The sequence below is a fragment of the Petaurus breviceps genome, unplaced genomic scaffold (genome assembly GCF_028583685.1).
Source record: "Petaurus breviceps papuanus isolate PSGF00001 unplaced genomic scaffold, PetGlider_PUasm1.0 90667, whole genome shotgun sequence".
NCBI classification, from domain to species: domain Eukaryota; kingdom Metazoa; phylum Chordata; class Mammalia; order Diprotodontia; family Petauridae; genus Petaurus; species Petaurus breviceps.
The window spans coordinates 5,244,180-5,269,537 of NW_027187302.1; the positions used below are offsets into that span (position 1 = coordinate 5,244,180).

Here is a 25,358-nt window from a genome sequence, read left to right on the forward strand (position 1 = left end):
GATTTATCTTAAAGTCACTAGCTTCCATTTGCTCTAATCTATTTCTGAAGGAATGATTCTCTTCAGTGAGCTTTTGAGATTCTTTTCCATCTGGCAAATTTGACTTTTTAAAGCATTCTTCTCCTCATTGGCTTTTTGAGCCTCTTTTGCCATTTGAGTTAGTATATTTTTTAAGGTGTTATTTTCTTCATTCAGGTTATTGTAATGTAATGCCAAAAGAAAGGCAACTTCCCAAGGTTCAGAATACCAGCATAGGTGCTCTCCATTTTATTCAGTAACAAACCCAGAACAGAGAAGATCAAAACATGACATCATTCAAAATACAGCATTTACTAAGCATGATTAAATAATCTCCAAGCACTACCCCACCCCAGGACCTTCCAATCATTCAATCAATTATAAAGTCTCTGTTCTAAATACTTCTCCACCCCTAGGCTATACCTTAATTTAATCCACCACAAAGCCCCTCTTCTCAAATGCAGATTAGTTTCCAAACATAAGGTCAAAAGTTCCCCACCCCTGGATCACAATTGAATCTACCCCAGATTTCCATCAAGTTTAAACACAGCACTTAATACCCAAATGGAGGTCTTTTCTTCATCTTGACAGGAGGCAAGTTCTCAGCAATCTTAGTTCCTGGGGAGACAAGGCTCAGCAAGGCCATAAGATACATTGCCAATCCCTTCATGAATTCATCCTCTGTCTGTAGAACAGTCCTAGAACCCCTGAACACATCAGCAAAACCCTCTCCCAGGATTTCTGTAAACATACAACCAGAAAATCCTTCTTCAGGGCTTCCGAACCAACAGAAAGGTTCCCAGACCCCTGCAACAACAGCACTGTCCTTCACCAGTGGACAGTATTCACTCTGTCTGCAGGACAGTCTCCAGATCCCTGCAACAACAGCACTGTCCTTCACCAGTGGACAGTATTCATTCTGTCTGCAGGACAGTCTCCAGACCCCTGCAACAACAGCACTGTCCCTCACCAGTGGACAGTATTCACTCTCTGTCTGCAGGACAGTCTCAGGGCTTCTTAGCGAACAGCCAGGTTCCAGGACTTCTTCAACAAAAGGACTGTCTTTCACCAGTGGATAAATCTGGCAAAACAACATCAAAACAGACAGACAAAGTACCAGCAAAACAGCCATGTCTCCTCAGTCCTTGGCAGCTCAGGGGGCAGGTCTCAAAAGTCCAGGGCAATTCAAAGCGTCCACCAGCAATTCTCTTAGTCTCTCTCTCTCCACGAGGTGCTGCTTCCAAAAAGATCTTCCGCCTCTCTCTTGTCTCTCCAAATCTACGTCACCAGCTCCTCCCAGTTCAGGACTTTCTTTTCACATCAAAAAGTCCATCCCACGGGTGGGATTAACAAGCTCTGGGTTTTAACACAATCAATTTGAAAACCAAGCCCAATACAGGGGAATCTCCACATTCCATTACTATCACAGTTATTGACTCTCATTTCATAATTTTCTTGCATCATTCTCATTTCTCTTCCCAATTTTTCCTCCACTTCTCTTATTTGGTTTTCAAAAACCTTCTTAAACTCCTCTATGGCCTGTAACCAGCTCGAATTTTTCTTGGAAGCTTTTGGTGCAGGACTTCTGACTTCACTATCTTCTTCCTATTCTGTGCTTTGATCCTTTTTGTCCCCAAAATAGGAATGTAAAGTTGGGTTGCTCTGTTTACTTTGCTTCCCTCATTTGCTCATGTTGCCATTAAATTACCTGACTTTTGGGCTTTTTGCCACAGTAGGACTCTGCTACCAGACAGGGGAACTTCTTCCCAAATGCTGGGGTTTTCTCAGCTGCCAATTGTATTAGTTGGATGCCCTCTCTGAAGCCTCCACACACTCTGGCAAGATGGTTGCACACCCCAGGACCTCTACCCTAGACAGTGATCCAGATCCAAGCAGGTTAAAGCAAGAGTGATTACCCCTCAGACTGGTCACTTGGTCCCCCTACAAACTGCAGACCAGGAGCTGAAGCTGCCACCTGGGGCAATGGCTCCTCAATGACGTCTTGCCCCAGGGGCAGAGGCAAACCGCATTCCCCACTACTGGATCCCAAAGTCCACACTGCACTGACCTCTCACTGTGTCCTTAGCATCTATGTGTTGATAATTCTGGAAACCACCACAGCTACTGGTGATCTGAAGTTCCTCCAGCCCATAGTTGGTCAGGCCTGCCCTGGGGCTAAAACTGTGGGCCTGGGTCAGCTCCTAGAGTAATGCACTGGCTGCTTGCTGCTGGTAGGCTGGGCTGTCCTCAGCAGGAGGTTAGCTTCTCTGTGTCATTTTGTGGGTTCTGTAGCTCCAAAGTTTCTTCAGAGTCACCTTTTGCATGAATTGAAGGAAGTGAGAGCCGGAGTCCTGCAGAAGTCCTGTTTCTACTCTGCCATCTTGACTCTGCCTGCTTTTCTTTTTTTTGGGGGGGGGGAATATTTTTTTTCCAAATACATGTGAAAACAATTTTAACATGTTTTAAAAATTTTGAGTTCCAAATTCTCTGCCTTTCTGAGACAGTAAGGAATTTGATATAGAGTATACATATGCAGTCATGCAAAACTCTATATTAGTGATGTGAAAGGAAACACAGACCAAAAAAAAAACCACCACAAAAAAATAAAGTGGAAAAATAATATTTTAATCTGCATTCAGACTCCATCAGTTCTTTATCTGGAGATGGATGGCATTTTTCATCATGAATCCTTTGGAATTGTTTTGTGCCATTGTATTGCTGAGAATAACTAAGTCATTCACAGTTGATCATCATACAGTATTGCTATTACTATGTACAATGTTCTAGTTTGCTCACTTCACTGCATCAGTTCATCTAAGTTTTTCTGAAATTATCCTGTTCATCATTTCTTATAGCACAATAATTATACTACAACTTGCTCAGCCATTTCCCAATTTATGGATATCCCCTCAATTTCTAATTCTTTGCTACTACAAAAAAGAACTGCTATAAATATTTTTGTACAAATAGGTCCATTTCCTTTTTTTTTTTTAATTTATTTTGGATACAGACTAGTGGTGGTATTGCTGGATCAAAGGGCATGCACAATTTGGTTGCCCCTTGGGCATAGTTCCAAGTTGCTTTCCAGAGTGGTTGTGTCAGTTCATAACTCCACCAGTGATGCATTAATGTCCCAATTTTCCCACATCCTCTCCAACATTTATCATTTTCGTTTTCTGTCATATTAGCCAGTGTGATAGATGTGAGGTAGTATCTAAGTTGTTTTAATTTGTATTTCTCTAATCAATAATGATTGAGTATTTTTTTTTATGTCATTGTAGATAGCTTTGATTTCTTCATCTGAAAACTGCCCGTTCATATTCTTTGACCATTTTATCATTTGGAGAATGATTTGTAATATTATAAATTTGACTCAGTTCTCTATGTATTTGAGAAATGAGACCTTTATCACAGATATTTGCTGCAAAAAAATTTCCCAGCTTTCTGCTTTTCTGTTAATCATGGTTACATTTTATTTTGTTTGTGGAAACCCTTTTTAATTTAACATAATCAAAATTACCCATTTCAAATCTTGTAATGTGCTCTACCTCTTGTTTCACCATAAATTCTTCCCTTCACAGATCTGACAGGTAATCTATTCCTTGTTCTCCTAATTTGCTTATGGTATCACTCTTTATGTTTAAATCATGTACCCATTCTTAGCTTATCTTGGTGTACAGTTTAAGATATTGTTCTATGCCTAATGTCTGCCATATTGTTTTCCAGTTTTCTAGCAGTTTTTCTTAAATATTAAGTTTTAGTCCCAAAAGTGTGTTTGGGTTTATCAAACACTAGATTAGAATGGTGATTTGCATAATACTGTATATTGTGTGCGTAATCTGTTCTACTGATCCACCACTCTAATTTTTAGCCTGTACCAGATTGTTTTGACGATTACCATTTTATGATAACATTTGAGATCTGGCACAGATAGGCCAAATGAAAGTACTTTCAAGCACTTCTGATGAGAAGACCAGACCTGAACAGGAACTTTGAAATTACAAACAAGAGTACAGAGAAAGCTAGGGAGGTAAATTTATTTGAGCATTTAGAAGGGATTGTAGGATGATTTAATGTTCACATTCTAACAGAAGAAAAGAAGCAAGTATCTTTTCAGTGCCTTAATTCCTTCAAAGGTATTGAAGGAGTTAAATAAGAAATGAAGAAGTCTTGGGAATGGATGGGTTCTTTTCTAATAGTCTAAAGAAAAGGAAAGAGAAGGGAGGGTAAAAGGAGAGATACTCTGGTGTAGAAAGGTAGAAGAAGGGAATGGACTTCTCCATTATCAAAAATAGAGGAAGAACTGGAAGGAGTAGACATTAGATGAACCTCATTTCTCAGAAATGGACAAAGGAAAGTTGAAAACACACAGTGTTTGGTATAGAAATACATCTAACTCAACAGAGAAACAAATAGAAATAGGGAGAGGGGCTTAAGAAGGAGGCTAATACTGTCAAAGGAATAGTCACAAACAAAACAGACTTCCTAATTCTGAAGAATGGAATTAGGAACGTAAAAGAAATAGGAGTTAAGGGGATACCTTAGAGTACTTCTTAAATAATTAAGGAATGGCTAAAGAAATTTTGGTATATGGGGGCGGCCAGGTGGTGCAGTGAGTAAGAGCTCTGGCCCAAGTGTCGGGAGACCTGGGATCGGTTCCGGCCTCAGATACTTAACACCCACACAAAATAACTGGCCGTGTAACCTTGAGCAAGTTACTTAACCCTTATTGCTTTAAAAAAAATTTTTTTTGGTATATGAAAGTAATGGAATATTATTGTGCCCTAAAAAATAACAAAAGAGACAATTTCAGAAATCCTCAGTAGTGTGAACTGATGCAAAATGAATTGAGTAGAACTAGGAAAACAAGGAAACCATGTTCCTACATCCTGACAGAGAAACAGTGGATACAAGTGGATACAAGGTTCAGATTCACATACGTGGAAATGGTCACTATGTGACTTGTTTTGCTTGCCTATGCTTTTTTCCTACACGAACATTTTTTTAAGTTCTCAGAGTTTTTAATTGAGAGTGGGAGTATTCAGGAGATAAACAAAATTGCTATCCAAAAAGGACAGTTGTGGTAATGTTTTTTTCAAATGCACAGAAGAGAAAGAAGTTCAGAACAGGTACACAGACAAGCAGAATATTTTTATTTTATTTTATTTTTAAAAATATTTTCTTTATTTTAGTTTTCAATATTCATGTTTATAAGATTTTGAGCATTAAATTTTCTCCCCTCTTCCACCTCCCCAAGATGCATGCAATCTGATATAGGTTGTACATTTTAAAATACTATTAAACATATTTCCGTATTACTCATGTTGTAAAGAATAATTAGAACCAAAGGGAAAAACCACGAGAAAGAAGAACATTTTTTAAAAAGTATGCTTCGATCTGCATTCAGACTCCATAGTTCTTTCTCTGGATGTGGATAGCATTTTCCTTCATAAGTCTTTTGGAATTGTCTTAGATCATTGCATTGCTGAAAAGAGCTAAGTTGGACAGAGTTGGTCATCGAACAGTGTTGCTGTTACTGTGTACAATGTTTTTCTCGTTCTGCTCACTTTACTCAGCATCAGTTCATGCAAGTCCTTTCAGGTTTTTCTGAAATCTGCCAAGCAGAAAAATTTTAAAGTTAAACATAGAATTTGCACTTTAAAAAAAAAACAAGGAAAATATTACTTAGAGATTCATGGTTTCATATAGAATCCTCTTTTTGGATTCTGCTTTGTAAAAATCCTTTTTTTGTTTGTTTAATTTTAGAATTAAAAAAAAAATTGTGATAAGACTGATGACTCATGTCTTTGGGTTTAAGTAACTATCTGTACCCAAAGGCATTTTCTCTTCCATCGAATAACTGTTTTGAAGCCCTATACACCTAAGTAAGCTTTGACTTGAGCCTGGTACTCGAAACCATCTTACAATATCTATAGTTTCCTGTTATCTCCTGGGAACATCCTCTTGTGCTTCCACATTCTGAAGACTAGCTATGGGAGAAACAATCAAAGTTATTTTCCAGTTTTGCCTCCTTTTACCCTAAAGACAGTATATAAATTTAGGGAATTAAGTGTCTCAAAATTCTTCAAATTAAATTTCAAGTAGGTGTTACAAGATTAGAAATATAATCCAAGGTAAAAATTAAATATTCATTGAAGGGAAAAGACCAAGAATTCAAAGAAAGTATTTAAGAGGTAGCATATAAATATTAAAATTGTTCCTTTAACTCATTCAGTGCATATATGATCTCAATATGGATATTCCTTTCATCAGTACAGATCCCAAATTGTCCATGACTTTTCATCCTTTATGACTCTTTTCCAAGTTTTCCCATAGATATTTCACAAAGATCTACCCAACATGCTGAAGGCCTCCTCTAGGTCTTTTTATATTCCATGGATACTTTTACAGCACTTATGCAGTCCATCTGCTACCCTATTGACCTCCCTTTTTTCTTATCAGACATTTCATACACATCCCTTAACCACTTTTTGCATGTAGGTCATCATTAGAAATATTTTGTACCCCATCTGTGCACACTTAACATCTCCCTGTTACTTTTGGAGTCTCCTGCACCTTTGATTCTTCAAAGATTGTTTTTTTCTCAGATTCAAAACCCTGTAGCTTCACTGGGAAAGCATATGGGCTTTTGAAAAACCATGAAACAGAGACAGATATTGCAGTTGCCCTGTAAACATTCTAAGAATAATATATAAAATTTAAGAGAAAATTTTCCAATTTTTTTAATCAGGAAACTAAATTTCAAATATGCCGTAAGTGTAATCTAATAATTATTCAGTTGTTCCCCTCTTCCCCATAGCTCAAATACATTCAAATACCAGGGTAAAGACCTTATCCTTTTAATTAAGATGGAATATACAGGATATAATCTGGTTAATTATGTATGTTGACAAGTCTCACTGAAAGATGGAAAACTCAAGACATCAACAGCATATGGAAAGGACTAAATACATTTCTTGTTACCTGTTCCTTAAAACTAGTCTAGTACCAGGAAATAACTTCAAAAGAAAGAGAATGCAAGAGAGGGAACCCTGAGCCTTAAAGTGAACAAAGTTTGCAACCAAGGAACAGCCAGTATGCTCTTCTTTTCTTGAGCCTAATGTCTTCTAATAGAAATCCTCTGGAAAACAAAGATTTTGCAGACTTTTGCCATTCATAAGTTTGGGAATGGAGATTGTAATAACATTTCTGTATCTTTGAAGAAAAATTTTTTCCCCTTTTATAGATCTCTGTAAAACAAATGTAATATATTTTCTACCTAAAGGTGACATCCCTCTTAAAATTTACTTTTTTTGTTGTTACAGTCCTTGGATCGTACTTGGAAACAAATATAAAAAAGTTAAGATGAGAGCATAATTAAGAAACAAAGAAATTAGATTTAGCAACTTTACAAAATACAGAAAAAGAAAATTAAGGGCTCATAATAGTCATTTACAGGAAGTTGAAGAGCTTTTATGTGGAAGAGAGATTATATTTATTCTATTTGATCTCAGATGGCAGAACCAGGTGGCAGTTGTGAAAAGGCAAATTTAGGCTTGGTATAAGGAAAAACTTTCTAAATAGTTGGAGTTATCCAAAACTGTAATATGCTTTCTCTGGAGATAATGGCAGCCACTTCAGTGGAGGTCTTTAAGCAAAGACTTGTCAGCAGTGTCACAGAGGATGTGCTTGTGCAAGAATGAGCTGTGTTTCATGATCTCTGAGGTCCCTTCCAACTCCAAGATTCTACAAAAAGCCAATGTACTTTTCATAGTAGCCCCACAGACCACTATCAGAATGCAATCTCAACGGAGATTGGACAAATGTTGGATTTAAAACATTCTTCCACTAGCTGTACTGGCATGGGGCTTGGACATATAAATGCAAGACAGGAGCCACTGCGTCTGACGTTTTTAGCACATCTGTAACCTTTGAGCTTGCTATACTACCAGCACTTACAAATTGCAACTGATTAATAAAAAAGGAGTTCAGATTATAAGAAAATTATTCATATTTCTGAGAAAGGCTTTTTGACTTAATAAATAAAAGTGGGGAAGTTTTGTTCAGAAAAATGACATTGTACATATTATTAATGTTTTATCAATTTAACTTGGAAGAAATTAGATATCTGGAGGCTTAATAATGGATTGTCTGATTTTACAGGCGAATTCAAAATAATGTAAATGTCGAGTCATTAATAATGACACTTCCATTGTCTATGAAATACTTCCCAAATAGTAATCTAACTCTTTTTTTTTTTTTTTGCCTTTTGGAGGGCAATTGGGATTAAGTAACTTGTCCAAGGTTACATGGCTAGTTTTTTGTGTTAAGTGTCTGAGGCCCGAACCGAATTCAGGTCCTCCCGACTCTGGGGCTGGTGCTTTACTCACTGTGCCACCTACCTGCCAAATCTAACTCTTGATGCTTCTTAAGGCAGAAGATAATAGAAGACATCCTAAAGTTAGAGAGTTGGTAATTCCCAAATCTAGTTTCATAGCATAGCAAGGTTACTTCCAATTTGAAACCAAATAGCATGGTGATTGTATACCAGAGATGTTAGGAATCACTGTTCCACAAAATACAGGATGGCAGGGGTTGAAATTAGGGGCAAATATATCTATCAAAGGACAGCTACATTCAATATTTCTTGAAAAGACTGGAGGCCATAGAAAATGCTATTCTCTAGCAAAGGCCACCCTTATCTTTCCTTACATCTTCACATAAAAGGTACCATTGGAATTCTAAGATATTAGGAAGATAGTAGAAAAGTTTGTGTTAAATGCAGTAGCTAGAATAAATTGTTAGAGTGGTTCACTGTTTTGAAGCTAAACCATTACTGCAAAATTCTTGCTAATCAATAACCTCCTGATCATTTCTTTGACCTGGACTCAGTAAAGACTCAGTAAAACCCCAGTCAGTCAACTACAGAGACTTTCTGATCCTTATTTGGAATTTTGAGAAGGCATCATTTTATAGCGGAAAGAGCACTAGACTGGGAGTCAAAAGATTTGTGTTCTAGCCTAACTCTGCCACAACTTTCTCTATGTTTTGGATAAGTAACACTTCTCTAGGACTTAGTTTCCTAATCTATAAAATGATAGATGTAACTACATAGTGGTATTAAAAGGGTACTTTATGCTCTGTAATTCTACTACTCCCATTCTTGTCATGATTCATCTGACTTTCAGAGCAAGTAATCAGAGATGCTTCTTATGGCTTTAGTTGCTAAAATGCAAAATGGTTTATAAAATCTTTAGAGACTATTTGTAATGTCATTGGGGCTAGTACTCTGTGAAAGTCTCTCAGTTTCTCTTTACATGTGTATCTCTGTTTTTATCTTTCCTGCATTGTTTCCTTTTTTCAGTGTTCATCCTTCTATTTACCTCTTAATTTCTGTGATTTTTATGATTTTGTGTGTGTGGATACCCCTTCCACCAAGCATATTGTATCCATTCCACATTCTTCATGCTATGCTGTGATCAAAAATATTCTTTACCTAGTAGGCATAATCTAGTTGAATCTTCTGGGAAGAAAACAATTTTCCTTCTTAAATGTATCAGGGTAATATTTAACTTTGGAAATCAAATAGGATGATAAGACAGTGACCTTACCCAAATTCACTAGTGTTTAATACGATCAAGAAAAATTATTTTAGGTCTCCAAAATGCAACATTTCTAAAACTGCTTAAGAAACTTTGAAGCTTATGTGGATGCCTGAAAACTGCGGATAGTACCAAACATTATGCAGACAATTCTTGCTTTAACTTTTAACAGCTATGTTACTCCACAGAACAGTGTACTCTCTCTCCTCTTTTGCCCCTTGATTGGGTGCCCCTCCTCTCACCCCCTACAAAAGAAAAAATACCCTAAAAAGAATCTTTCAACTGAAAGGAGAACAGAGGTTCTGAGATACTGTAGGGCTTAACTTGAGTTAACCTTTGGTGATAGGCCTGGTAGTGGTCCTTGTGGTTGGTGGGACGACTTGCCCCCCTCCCCCCCCCCCCCAGTTGATCAGGCCTCTTCCGGGCCTGCCTCTGCAGGCCGCTTGCCTTCCAGGTCTGCCTCTGCCCCAAATCTAATTTTTAAGAAATTATTTTCTTTGGTTAGCTTTTGTACCACCTTTTCCATTTTGCCAGTTCTACTTTTTAAAGAGTTGTTTTCCTCAATTTTTGCGCTTCCGTTTCTAAGCTGTTGGTTTTTTTCTTGATTTTCTTGCATAACTCTCATTTCCCCTCCCCCCCGAGTTTTCTTCTATCTTTTTTACTTGATTTTTAAAATCCTTTTTGAGCTGTTCCAGGAGGGCTTTTTGCACTGAATTCCTCTGAGGCTTCAGATATAGGTGTTTGACATTATTGTCCTCTTCTGAGTTTGTGTTTTGATAATCCCTGTTGCCATAGTAGCTTTCTATGGTTAGGGCTTCTTTTTTTAAAAAAATTTTCCATCCTAATTGGTGACTTTTAAAGTTGAGCTCTGCTCCTGGGGCACAGGGGGCACTGTCCCAAGCGTTTTGTGCTAGGGACCAGGAGCCTTATCACTGGCTTGCTGTGGCAATTTCGGGGTTCCGGGGCTGACTGCTCACCTGTTGCACTGGGACCATCCACCCTATTAGCTCCTGGTATACCAGACCTCCGGAGCTGTCAGCTCACCTGTCTAGGCTGGAGACCTCTCAACTGATCTGCCGTGCTGCTGGCCTGCTGAGCAGGATTGTTGATCTGTGCCCGGGGCTAGGGGCCTCCTGTTGACTTGCCCAGACACTTGCCTGTGTTGGATTGCGCTTTTCTTACCCAAGTGCGATAGACCTGTCCAGCTGTCCTTTTAAGTTATCTTGGACTGGTAAGTTGTTTCACATCCTTTTGTGGATTCTTGTTGCTCTTGGAGTGCTTAGGCAATTTCTTGGCTTTTCTCTCCTCTCTACTAATTCATATAAGCAAGCTATCTATAACTTACAGTCTTACAGGTTTGCTAGAGGTTTCCAAGAGGTTAAGTGACTCTCCCATGTCCACACAACCACTATATATCAAAGGCAAGATTTGGATACAGATCCAACTCCAAGACTGGTTCCATATCAACTGTGGTCAACTTTAGCACTTTTATGTTTTCTTATATGAATAAAAATGTTTTCTTCCTGTGGAACCTCAAGAAAAGTGGCATATTAAATCTGTGTTTACAGATAGATAAAGATATATAGACACACTGTTATATACATTTATACATACATATATAATGTATACTTCATACATGTAATGTAATTAATTGCTTCATCACGTTTTACAAAATAATGTATCTCAGATTTTTATTGTTGTTGTTCAGTTGTGTTTGACTCTGTGACCCCACTTATACTCTATCCACTGTACTCTTATCTACTGTGCCACCTAGCGGCTCTTAAATTGGATTGTGGTCTTTGGGAGGGGCTGTTGTTCAGTCATTTCAGACTCTTCATGACCGTGTTTGAGGTTTTCTTGGCAAAGATAGTGGAGTGGTTTGCTAGTTCTTTCTCCATCTCATTTTACAATGAGAAAACTGAGACAAACAGGATTAAGTGCCCAGGGTGACACAGCTAGTAAGTGTCTAAAGCTAGATTTGAACTCAGGAAAATGAGTCTTCCTGACTCCAGGCCCTGCACTCTATCCACTGTGCCACCTAGCTGCCCGAATCTTAGATTAGCTAATCATAAATAGGAAAAATTTGCTCAATTCCATCAAATTATCAGTTCCAGTCAGTCATATCTCAAGTTTTTTTTTTTTTTAATAAATAACAAAGTGGTCTTTGGAAAAAAAGACAGTTAATTGACGTTTAGTTTAACAGTAACAGAGGTAAAAGTCACCCAGATATAGAAAACAGCATCTGTGAAGGAATTTCTATCTGATCCATACAGTCAAATGCACTAAAAGTTATGGGATCCAATCAAGTAAAGGTGGAATCCAAGTTGCAAAATAATTTGCTATTCTTATTCCCTGACTATAGGTAAAGCAGTACTAGAATAAACGAATAAATAAATGCGTGTGTGTGTGTGTGTTTTGTGATGAGCTTGTATGTAAGATATTATTGAAATTTATGCTGAGTCAGTTTGAGTAACCCCATTGTTTCCAGTCTTGTCTTCCAGGTATGTGCCAGGCAATCTGTAGGGAAAGGAGGCATGTACTTTGATCCTAACCCCTTGTCCTTTGTAGTACCTCCTAAGGCATGTAGCTGCATGTGTTTTCTTCTCATCTCCTTACCTCTAATCTCATTTCTCCTATGATGTGGGCAGTAAAGTAGCAGAGAGACGCTATGCCATCGACTTTTAGAAATGTGCACCTATCAGGATTGTCTTTCCCTTAATGAAATTCATCTATAAAATTAGATTGTAGTTTGAATTTGGTGCCTGGATGCTCTGAATGCCATGTTGCCTTGAGATACTTAATAGACTCCTTTTCATTTTTTCTATCTGAGTTTTCTTCATTATTGAGGGCAAGGCCCAAACAAAGATTTTCTTTAAATGATTGAGTTGGGTAATTATTATAGTCCCAGGCCTGAATTGGGAATTGAGGAAATTTAAGGTCAACTCAGACCTTATGCTGCCATCATACCTTATTCCAAACACACATGGTATTACTACTTTGATGAACATCTGAGAGCTGGCATGTTAAGAGCTAGAGGTTGGTGATTCACCCAGAGGAGCCAAAGGTCAAGCAAAACAGATCACTCAGCTGCATCTGACTTCTGGAGTGACCTTTTCTCATTTTAGATCTACTGTCAACATACCCTGGTCCCAGAAAGACAGGAGAGAAAAAGAGGCTATATTTAATCTACATACCACTCACAGATAATCAAGAATTTAATTTCTTGAATTTCTTCTTTGTGCCCCATAGCAACCTTTTGATTCATAGAAAAAGAATAAATTTTCAGAAATTATTTCATTGTTGTAGAATTAGAAGAGAAATGTTTTAGATTTTCTTTTCAAAAATAGGGGATAAGTTTTTACCTCCTATCCCTACTGTTATACATTATTTATGAATATGACATTTTAATCTTTTTTTTCAAGTTTCAGTTGAAGTAGCTGAAAACTTTGTTTACAGGTCCTAGTTAACTTGGTTTAACATTGTTTGGTATTCTTTTTGCTCTAATTTAGTGATATTAGTATTTGTCATTGAATGAGAGAAGTGAAAACTTCTCAGACTATACTCTAAAATCTAGTAAGGCTTTTCATGGGAAACAGGCCTGAGTTCCCCTTCACAGGAAATCACATGATCTACAAGGACTCAGAACTCAGAGTGGTAGGGAGTCACCCCTCTCCTCAGTGTCACCTCAGCATAAGATATGCCAAATAAGGACAGAAGTACTTTCTCAAATGTACATTGGGTGGTCACGGTTTCCTTGTTCTGGTACTTGAGATAGATTGCTGAGCTTAGATTGTGCACCTGACTTCCAGCCAATGGAAGAAAAGGCTCAGCAAGGGGGTGGGGGAGAATTCCAAGTTAGGGCTGTATAACTTCGCCATTTCCTTTTCTAAATTGCTTCTCCTCCCTATTCGTCAGAAGGGGGGGGGCGGTGCCCTTTCTCAAGATCGTAATAAACCCTTTTTTTCTGCTTCCTATCTTGAGAGGCCTCTGTGTATTATTTGGGTAAGGATCTCTGTTGCACACAGTTTTGGGGTGCACACAGTCATCAACATGCCACTAGTATTTTCTCTCCATATGCTATGCAATTAAGAATGTAATTGGCATAACTATGTTTCATGTCTTAATAAATAAACCATTAACCTTGACCAGATCAAGGTTGATTCTGCTCCTGAACAAATACTTTTGATGGAGAGATGCACATTGATGTTGGGATGTTTAAATTCTCCATCCTATTTTGGATCTGATTTGCTCTGTGGCCTTGGGCAGGTTGCCCTCTCTCCTCATCTTGCTAAATAAGAATAGCATTTACCAGTCTCTAGGACTCTAATGTAGACCCCAGGGCTGATGTTTGTAAAGGATCTTGTGCTTGATATTTTTGGTCTCATTTCAAGCAATTATTCCAGTTCAGAAATCTTTTGATTTTGATTTAGCTAAAAACATAGGATCAGCTGTTAAGGAGTTTCCTCTCACATTCCTAACTATCATGGAAGCAGTTTGTTTGCAAATAGATTCTTCATGAAGTCATTGTGACATCACTGACTGGGTAATCAAAGGAATTTTTATTGAAGGAGCCCAGCCTTGGAGAAATTTTCACAGCTTCTTTTTTTCCTTTGAGATTTTTTTCAGCTTTGAAAATTATCATGTGAAGTCCCCAAATGCTACTGAAAGTCAGATGAATTACCAAAAAGCTTCTCTGTGAGAAAAATTGGTGGCTGCTAATTAAAAGAATGGCTACAGGGGCAGCTAGGTGGTGCAGTGAATAGAGCATTGACCCTGGAGTCATGAGAACCTGAGTTCAAATTCGACCTCAGACTCTTAACACAAAAAACGAGCCGTGTGACCTTGGGCAAGTCACTTAACCCCAGTCGCCCTCCAAAAAGCAAAAAAAAAAAAAAAAGAATAGCTACAGTGCTTTTTCTAAGCAGAACTATTAAGTCGTAGAAATTATGCCTTTCCAAATTTCTAGAAGCACTGCTTTTTTGTTCATTAATTTGTCAGTTGCATTACATCTTCAATTACTGAATCTGCTTTTCTAGGATGCTGGCTAAAGATGAGCTGATGGCCATACTTCAGAAATGTGTAGAGGTTTTTAAGCCCTCTCCTGGAAAACAGCTTAGGAGCATAGCAGGGAAACTACAGGAGTTCCTTGCCCAGTTTCAGAGTCTTGAAGGTGAGTGTACAATATCCTAACAATTCCATTAGCCATGGTAGTCATTCTGAAATGACATTATAGAATCCATATTCTGATGGACTGAGTAATGAGAAGATTCACTGGCCCGAAATCTTATCGTGGCCCTGAGCCTCAGAAGCAACCCAAGAGCATGCCAAATGTTTATTCTCCAAATTTAAACAGTGATTATTATCAAAATACCAAAAATAGAAGTTTCTGTTCTAGTTGTACAGTTCCTACATTTCATTTAGAAAAATTAGTTCTTTCTTTTTAAACTAATGAGGGGAAAAGAAGCTCATACTTATGATTCCTTTTTACTTTTTCTTTGGCATTTTACTCATTTCTTTGTGGATTTCAAAAACACTCTGTAAATCATTTGTGAATTTAAAAATTTGATAGCTATAAACTGCTTTCAGGGTAGTAAGGCTCACTGCTATGCTGATTTCCAAACTATGTATGAGGCTTACTCCAAAACAGATTTATAGAAGGTTGCGTCTTCGATGTTTGAAATTATCTGAAGCACTCTAGAAAGTTCTATAATGCTAAGAATACCATAGCTTAAAGTTTATTTAAATATGAAGGAATAGCAGGATAACATTATCATTTAATATTTATTGAATGTACCATGTGTATGACATCATACTGTTAAGGACAAAATGCCTTAATAAGCAAAATGAACTCACAGAGATCAACTTCTCATGTACTCTTCTCCCTTGCTCTTTCTCTCACTTCATAAGGTTAGTGGTTCCTGTTTTTTGGAGGAAGCAATAAACTTACACTCCATATTTTTGGATATAGAAATGCTTCATGATTATGACAGATTGGTGTTTTGTCAAGTGGGAAGTTGTTCCAGGCATAGGGAAGAGTCAGTGAGGAAGTATGTTAAAAATTTATCATGTTAAATATTAATGTTCTAACTTTAAGCTTTGGATAATCACATTTTTGGTATATCTGTTAGAGTCTAAGCTCTGATTTCAGAAGTCCTGTCTTTTTACTCAAACCTATATATTTTCTTTCATAGCTGTAGTACGGTATTGGGTACTTAGTTAATATCAATGGATGATGAAAGGAGAGAGCTTTGAATAGCAGGAGCAGAGGCAGTAGTTAGAGCTAAATGATGTTCCAGATGTACAAAAGTGTTTTTAATAGTAGTAGTTGAAGCATATCTCTTTCATCTATTGGAGTGTCCAACATTTAAATATCCATCAAACACCAAAAAGTATATAAATGTCAGCCCAATTTTTAATCTGAATATAGTCATTTTTAGATGAAATTATAATATTGTGCCTTTAAGAACAGCTGGTGCTAGAAAGGCAATGAAAAGGCCATTATAGGAGCAGCTAGGTGGCGCAGTGAGTAAGAATGCCAGCCCTGAAGTCAGGAGGACCCAGGATCGGTTCCAGCCTCAGATACTTAACACACACACACACACACACACACACACACACACAAAATAACTGGCTGTGTAACCTTGGGCAAATTACTTAACCCCAATTGCTTTAAAAAAAAAAGTCATATAGTGTCATTGAGGGAACATTGTTTTTAAAGATTAGAAGGCATAATAATAATAATAATAATAAGCAGTCTGAAGTATCTTTGAAATTGAAGAAATTATTAGATTATATGCTTGAAAAAGGAAGTGAAATAAAATTGAAATTTTTGAAAGGGTAAAAATATTAGGTTTACCAATTTTATTATATTTCCAAAATCCTTTTCTACCATGCAATCTCGGTTTAAAACTATGATAGTTAAAATTGTTCAGGAGCTTATATTTGATGTATTAACTTAAATGTTGAAATGGAAATAGAATGCCTTCATTTTAAAAAATTAGAAATATTTATCTGCATGATTTTCTCTTATTCCTAAAATGTCTTCTACATTGCAACGTAGATTTTAAATTATAGTTGGAGTTTAAAATAGGAGCAGAATCTTGTGAATGGCTCATTTATTTATTTGTTTGTTTGTTTTTGCCTTTTTGGAGGGCAGTTGGGGTTAAGTAACTTGCCCAAGGTTACACTGCTAGTTTTTTGTGTGTGGGTGTTAAGTGTCTGAGGCCTGAACTGAACTCAGGTCCTCCTGACTCCGGGGCTGGCACTTTACTCACTGAGCCACCTAGATGTCCCAAAATATTCATAGCAGCATTTTTTTTTTTTGGCTTTTTGGAAGGGGGAGGGCAGAGAAATTGGGGTTAAGTGACTTGCCCATGGTCACACAGCTAGTAAGTGTTAAGTGTCTGAGTCTGGATTTGAACTCAGGTCCTCCTGACTCCAGGGCCAGTGCTCTATTCACTGCGCCACCTAGCCGCCCCTCATTTATTTTTAATTATCAAACACAGTTTGGGTTTGTTCATTTTTTTTTGAGGCGAGAAGAATGTACTGTATGATATACATATACACTTGCATTGCAATTTAAACCAGAAAATACTAATAACTGAACTGAAATTTATTGTTGGAAAACACTGCTACCTTCCTCCTTCTAATCTTTTGAATTAAAGCCAAACAATCCATCTGAGTGTGATGGTATTAAAATCAAATTTGTAAGACTAGGGATGGTAGAGAGATTTTGAAAACACAAGAAAAGAGCCTGATGCTACAACTCTCTGGCCTCTGTGCTTTCAGAGAGGGTGAGGGGCCTCTTTTGATTTTTAATCTATGAATTGTTTGAATACCTTCCTCTTTATATTCTGAGCCTTCTTTGTAGTCATATTAATTAGGTGTAGGCAAATCTAGGCCAGCTTCACCAAATTTCTCTAATTAGAGCATACAAAAAAGGCAGGGATCAGCTTTTGGCAATTTATTATTCTGAAATAATCATAGAAAATAAATTTGTAAATGTGACTTGTATTTTTTTTTCTAGATAAATGTGTGTTCTTGTTTTTAATACAAGTTTTAGGAACTGAAATTTTTGAAGACCTCTTTGTAGCATAAATTATGTAAGAATATGTTTACTTAGTTTCAGCTTTCAGATTATCTTGTGGAACTCTGGCTCCTTGTTACTTGAAAAAGTAATGTGACCTTTGGTTTAACCTTGATTTAGCAGGATTCTATTTTACTTAACTCATTTGACTTCTTTGAGTGCTGGATGTTGTTTTTGTTCTAGAAACAGAATACAAAGAGGAAGAGAATGGGTCAGGATCACAACAGAAAGGACTCCAGAAGACAGACCTCTATCACCTTCAGAAGGTCAGCCCAGTTTCTTATCTACCAGCTACTTCCTGTCACTTAACCTTTTTCTGTTAATTGAGTGTTCTAGATTTGTTATGCATGGCTGTTTTCTGGTTTTGTTTTAAAACCACAAAGCATACTTACTTTGTGGTTGACTTGTAAACTAAACATCTTGCCTGCTCCACTGCAATACCCTAACTCTACATGTAAGTAAACATTCTATGGGAATCTGCTAGCCAGAACAGGTAGAAGTGTTCCCCTGGGAAAAGGCAGTCATAAGGAATCCAGTACTAACTAACATGGGGCAATAAGTTAGTTTCCCTTAACTAACAAGGGTGAAAGTATATGATATGTTTATTATATTCATAGATTATACTTATTCACTGTGATCAGAGAGCTTTGATAATTCCTACCTCAGCAATCTAAGGGGCTTCTCTTTGTTTTATTTCTGTACATATACTACATCTAAGAGTATTCATTTTTCAGACAGTTTTTAAACAGGTTCAAATGACTGCATTTTGGACAAATGATAGATAGCATTGGTGTCATGTGATTGCAAAAATCAAAGAAAAATTTTTATTTTTGCACCATGATGCCAAGTTAGAATAATTGTACAATAAAACTTTGTCTAGGTAGAATGGTTACTATGTAATTTACTGATAGAGTTTTGAGGAAGATTATTCATAATGTAATAGTATATGTAGAATACATACCATTAGTACCTAAACTGAACTTCCAGTTTGCTTCCATTCCTGAAAGGTTAGTAGGGTCCCTTTATGAAATGAGGAATATGATGTGAAAGCTTCTGCCTTGATTTTTGGAATAAGAGCTCTAGCCTACTAGTGTCTTTTTATGACCCTCCTCCCTGAGAAAATGATAAGAGCTAAGAGCCAGAGTTGCCTTTTGTGCAGTTGTGTTCAACTCTTCATGACCCCATGGACCATAGTTTGCCAGGCCTTTCTATGCCCTACCATCTCTCAAAGTCTGTCCAAGTTCATGTTCATTGTTTTCATGATATTATCTATCTTATCCTCTTCTCTCTCCCTTTCCTCTCTCCCCTCACTTTTTTTTTTACCTACTACTGTCTAAACAATATTACTCTTCCTTTACATGGGGATTTCCTAACCAAGTTATTGGAAAGTATTCTTTCATTTGTAGTCCCTGTTGGAAATGAAGGAATTAAGAAGTTCAAATAAGAAGCAAACCAAATTTGAAGTACAGCGGGACAGAGTTGTGGACTTGATAGACAGCCTGGTGAGGTAAGCCTATTATTGTGCTTCAGAGACAGATATTGGATCCTATTTTATTAAATCTAAAGAATTTATTATGACACAAGACAGTACATTTTCAGGGTCCAGGATCCAGTTTAATTGGTAATTTGGGCTTGTTTTCAGTCTTTAACATATCCCATCAAGTATCATTCCTATTAATTGCTGCCCAAGGTCACAATTTTAATTTGATCCAGTACCACAATGAATGGAGGAGAAAATAAAGTTTTCATATACTTTCTAGTAATCAAGTGTCTGTATTACAGACACTACTTTTACTGAAATGCCTCTATTGGTAGTAATTGATGGGTCTGGACATTTAAATTGCCCTGGGCAAGACACAGAAATGAAGCAATATGGCAAGTGTACTTTTCTCCACTTTCTAGAAAACAGCCATCAGTCTAACTTGTTATGTATGTTAAATTTATGTTGAGACTATACATAAAATAAATTTAGAAAGCCACTGACTCAACATCATGAGTCAACATAAAGGTCATTCCCTATCACAAACCCTAATCATTATTGTGGTCTGTGGATTTCATAAAAAGCCAGCTTTTTGTAGCTATATAAAAACATCTCAGGGTTTGCAAATTGCCAAGGACATCCATTTAGGTCTACAGTGAAATTTCAAAGAAAATATATAAGAGGGATGTAAAGCAGTAGAGGTTTAGAAGAAGATTAGAAATAGCAAGAAGCAGGGGGTGGCTAGGTGGCGCAGTGAATAGAGCACCGGCCCTGGAGTCAGGAGGACCCAAGTTCAAATGGAGCCTCAGACACTTAACACAAAAACTAGCCTTGTGACCTTGGGCAAGTCACTTAACACCCCAATTGCTTTATCTTCCCCTCTCAAAAAAAAAGGCAAAAAAAAGAAATAGCAAGAAGTTGTTATTATCATCCTGGTTGTTGTTGATCATTGTTCATGATATGTAGTGGTGACTGAAAGTCAACAACAGGCCAGATATTGAAGGGAGAGAGAGGGGATGAATTATTAGAAAAATAGTATCCCAGTTAGAGTGGAGGTATAATGGCATGAAGAATTTGTTTCTAATGAATTACATGTCCTTAAGGAAAATGAGAGGATCCATTTCTTAAGACAATTTGGTGGCAGAATTATTGTAGCTATATATCAGAGAGAAATCACAATCTAGAAAGAAGAGGTCCAAAATAACTAACAAACTGTCATAAAAGTAAGATTATGGAGAGACAGCTGTTCCATATAAAAGTGATAAATTGCAGGGTAATAGTGAAGTGACCGACTAGTGGAAAATCACTGTATAATTTATACTTCTCATCACATCTTGTTGGGCCAATACCTACCTTGGCCTCTGCTATTGCTACCTCCAAGTTTCTAAAGCTTTATTGTTTATCAAACTGTGATTGTTGTCCTGAAGACTAGTTTTAAACATCTTGATTGTAGCCTGGACATCTGGCTCTTTTTTCCTATTTATGCAACTCCCAAAGCTAAAACTAGAAACCAATTCAACCATCACCTTCTGTGTTCTTATATATTCAGCTTCCTGAGTAGGTGGGAAATAGTCTGCTGTCACCTGGGCTCTTGTGCCTCATTTCCTTTCTATAATTTTTGACCCTCACAAACGTGGTGGGGTCAGGTAAACTGTTATACCGCTTACCCAGCCAGAAGCACAGTTGTTCCTGCCAGGGCCATCCCTTAGTGTTTGAGGAAGAGCCAAAAGGAGGCTGAGAGCAACTAAGCTGTGCTTTTCCCATTCCCACCTGGTGTGGGAGGAATAGAAGGAAGAAGCAATTAAAACAACATAACAACTTAACGTGGTTCCAAGTAGGTAAGTCCTCAGAAACACATTGTAAGTGAAGTGTTGTGCTGTACATTAAGATGCACTCGAGATACATCAGAATGGAAAAGTAGAGCCCTGCAATTCACCCTTCCAATTCCAGCCTTTATGCTAGTACTAGGGAAAGGAGGATAACTCTCCCAGCTGAGGTGGGCTCAGAGGCTTGCTCCTGCCAGCTCAGGAGTAAACTCCTGCCAAAAGTAGGCTGTGACACCCCCTCAGGTGAGTCATATGGCAGAAAAATGGTTCTCAGACCTGTACAGATAATTAGGACCTGACCATATTTGGATTGATTATCTGTCCATCTCTTCCTTGTTGCTTTTTGGAGAAACCTTGATGAGGAACCGTAGCTTAGGTAATTACTAGCCAAGCTTCTCTGTTCCAATTATGTCTTCAGTGTTTCCTTAAAGATTTTCCTCGTTCATATGACTTCTATAGTAATAGTCATTGCTCTCCATGTGTGAGGTCTTGGCTCATTCATTGTGCTCTTTGGAGAAGTGACATTTTATACACCATAATCATTGGGGCATGTTAGGTATGTACCCCAAGCTACCAGTTAGGTGATAGTTGGTCTGCCTGGGGTTAGCTAAGGTTTAGTACTGGATCCAGTCCATTTTCTACAATGTCTGTCCTTTTTTAACTGCTACGTGAGATTTTTTTTTCCGTATCCTAAATATTATTTCATGGGATATTCATACAGGTTTTTTTCTGCCAAGTATTATATGACTCTCCTTTTTTCACCTAGTTTTGAAGAACATTTGGCATTCCTATTGGAAGATTTTTCTCTATATCTAATATTGTTCAGTAGAAATTTCCAGCTTATTCAGTGAAATCTTCAAAGTTCTTTCTTCAGGTTTTTTTTTTCAACCCCATGCTCTCCTTAGTTGTAGTGTAGCCAAATTAATTCGTGAAGAAAGTAAATCTTTTTTTCTTTTTCAGGATCCTTTATAATGAGATAAATGTGCTATGTATAGCCCATTTATGGTGCCAGGCAGGATAGGGTTTATCATATCATGAGAATACTCCATAGATTCACTAGTATCACAGCTAGTCTCCTTCAAAAGAGCGTCTGAGGGTTAAATCATTGATGTTTGTTAAGAGCTTTACATTCTTTAGAAGAAGGCTGCTGCATAAATAATACAGAGAAAGAGAAAAGGCCTCACGACCTGTCTAAACTACTTCTTAGTAGAAAATGGGAGTTGGGAGTGGAAACTGCCACATGTCAAATTATTGGTGTTTTTTTTAAAAACATAATCTTTCATTTCCCAGTTTTTGATGGTACTAAGTAAAATCCAATCTTTTCACCACCATCTCTAAGGAAGACTTAGCAAGCTGCACTTCCTCAACAGAACTCTGACCTGAATCTATACTATAGACTGTTCAAAAGCACACATTACGGCTACCCAATTCCAGGCAACTTTTAAGCATATCCATCAAGTATTTTCACTTACAAACAGAATTATAGTGGTGCAGTTCCACTCAAGTTGTTTTCTACAGCTAGACAAAAGGAAATTCTGACATGGATGTTTTGTTTGTCTTTTTTGTCTCAACTGCTGAAGTTGAGCTCTGACACACTAAAGGCAAACACTTGATGTTACTCATGATGTGGTTTATTTGAGGGCAGCAAAAAAGTTTTCCTTGTGCCTAGGAGGTAAATAACTTACAGTTACATATGCTAAAAGTAAAAATTTTACAAGTGAAGAGTTTGATAGTGGCCCAAGCACGATTAAAAGTAATGTACCTTTTTAGGTGGTATCTTGAGTTTCTGAAATTCTCACATTTGCTGAGGGGCCAGCAATGTGGGTGTCATTTTTCCACTAACTTGCTATATGCTTGAGGTGATGGTAATGACGTCAACAAATGCAAATTGAATTCTAGTTTAAAGTTCTCTCAATGTCAGTTTTGAGTAATGAGTTTGAAAGTTAATACATGTGTTTGATGTGGAAAAGAAGTGCTTATAAGCAGAAGACAAAACACAGAAAAGCATTTGGTTACAGAAGTCCTTTCTGGGGATCTTATCCCTTTAGCTAAAATGAAATCAGGAAGGCAGTTATTGAGTAATTAAAGATTTAAGTAGAATAGCCAGATTGGAGTGGGGAAGACTGGTGAGAAGGTAGGGAGATGTAGATTTTATGTATTTATAGACATACTATGTGCTAGCCCCAGTGCTAAGGACTTTATGAATATTATCTCATTTGATCCTAGAACAGCCCACGGAGGTAGGTGCTATTATTATCTCTATTTTACTGATAAGGAAGCTGAGGCAATGTATTGTTAATGTATTTTTGCTTCATGGGAAGATCTTTCCCATCCATTAAGAGGCCCATGAGACCTGCTTGAATCACATGGAAGCCTGAGTCACATGAGTCTGTGGGAGGAGGAGCTTACTGAATGGGTGGAGCAGGAAGGGTGGTCCTATAGTTAAATAAGTGACTTAGGTCCTCCTGATTTCAGGCCCAGTGCCCTATCTACCTGCTCTTGGTGAATTTTAAGTAATAATAATATACATCTAGTTATCAATTTAATATATTTTTATACTTATAGTTCTTCTTAAAATCAGTTGTTTGGACTGCAGAATGCATTTTTCCATAGAAACAATGTTATTTGATGTAAATAAAGCCAAAAACCATTAAGCACCTACTATGTGCTAGCCATTTGGAATTCGGAAATAATTCACATCCTAATCTCAAAGAGCTTATAGTCTAATTAAAGTGGGTGGACATGTACACAAACTAGTATATTGTAAGGCAGAATGTGAAAAATGCAAAACACAAATCAAAGTAAAATATTATGAGAAATGTAAGTTAGTAAGAGATTATTTTCAGCTAGAATAGTTAGGAAAGCCTTCATGAAGGAATGAAGATGAATTTATCAAGTGCTTACCATGTACTAAGTGCTAGAGAGACAAACAGAAAAGTGGGGCAGTCCCTGCTCTCAAGGAGCTCACATTCTAAGGAGGGAGACAACACATATGGGAGATTTCAAGTACAAGTTATATGGAAAGTCCCATAGGGACACCTTAGGGTGCAGTGGCAAAGCAGGTGGTGACACCTCTTCTTTAATATCATGTGGACTGATAAAATCATCATAAAAGGGTTTCTGATGTTAAACCATTGGATAAGACCAAGGTTTTGATGGCAAGAGATTTATTTTCTGAGTAGTCAGTAGCTGTGGTTGTAGCACCAAGAGGAGCAGTTTCTAGGTTGCATTTTCATTGGAGTTGCTTCTCAAAATAATGACTGAGGACACTTGTCTGGGAGCATTGCTGTCTCAAGACTCTTGGGTTCAGAGCCCTGGGCTGTCTCCATAAGAACCTGAAGGAAGATGGAGGTCGTGGTGGTAGTGGTAGTTTGATTTGCCTGGCACATGCTGCCTCCTGTCACTCCCTAAGGGTGCCTTGCTGCTTCAGGTAGGCTGATTTGCCTGCCTTGGATGCAGCAGTTGGTTAGTAGTTAGTTGAGGGGGATGGCTGGTTTCTTCCTCATGTGAGTTGCTTTGCTAGATGATAGCTGTGAGGGCTGGGTTGGAAGCAGGAATGGTATCTTGGGGGTGCTGCCATTCCCAAGGCTCCTATGCCTGTTTAACACCTGTTAGTGGTAGTTGGTTAGCAGGTATCATTAGTGGTGATAAGGAAGGTAGACCTCCCTTTCATAACGATTTCACCTCTTGTGATGATTGGGCTTGAAGCAGGACTGGTTTGGGGAGGGCATTGCTATTCCCAAGGACCTCAGGCTCAGAGTCCTGGGCTATCTCCATTAGAGTCTGAAAGAGATGTGGTCAAATTGGTAGTGGTGGTGGTGGCTTGACTGCTAGGCACTGTCTCTTCCTTAGGGTATCTTTGCTGGTTTGCCTGCCCTGTGAGTTGCAGGAATGGCTTCCCTGGATGATGGCTATGAAAGATGGACTGGAAGGACCTTGAAAGCAAGTTGGGATAAATAGTCTAGTTTGGCTGATAAATAAAGTTAAGCATAAGATAAGGCTGGAAAGGTAAATTCAAGATAGATTGTGGAGAGTCTGAAGTTACGGCATTGAGAGTTTGTACTTGATTTACTGGGAGTTACTGAACATTTTTGATTGGACCAGTGAAATGTTCAGAATGTTATGTTAGGAAGATCATTCTGGCAATTATATGGAGGATGAATTAGAGAAAGGATAGATAGGAAGGAAGAAATCCAGATGGGAAACTTTTATAGGAATCTCGGCAGGAAGAAATGAGGGCCTCAATTAGGGTGATTAAAAAGGAATAGAGGAGGTGATGGACCCAAGATGTTGTAGTGGTAAAATCAAGAAGATTTAGCCACTGATTAAATGTAAGAAGTGAGGGA

General features: G+C 37.7%; 1 protein-coding gene across 5 annotated transcripts in view; it reads left to right on the forward strand.

Moving 5' to 3' along the window:
* ORC3 (origin recognition complex subunit 3) overlaps nt 1–25,358 on the forward strand; it is a 122,687-nt gene that overhangs the window by 87,156 nt on the left and 10,173 nt on the right. For 3 of the 5 annotated variants that reach the window (XM_069065105.1, XM_069065107.1, XM_069065109.1), the window contains 3 exons: nt 14,657–14,790; nt 17,890–17,972; nt 19,113–19,213. In XM_069065105.1, coding sequence (XP_068921206.1) covers nt 14,657–14,790; nt 17,890–17,972; nt 19,113–19,213 — 318 coding nt within the window. The remainder of the gene's footprint in view (nt 1–14,656; nt 14,791–17,889; nt 17,973–19,112; nt 19,214–25,358) is intronic. The other 2 variants (XM_069065106.1, XM_069065108.1) reach the window with 1 other exon arrangement.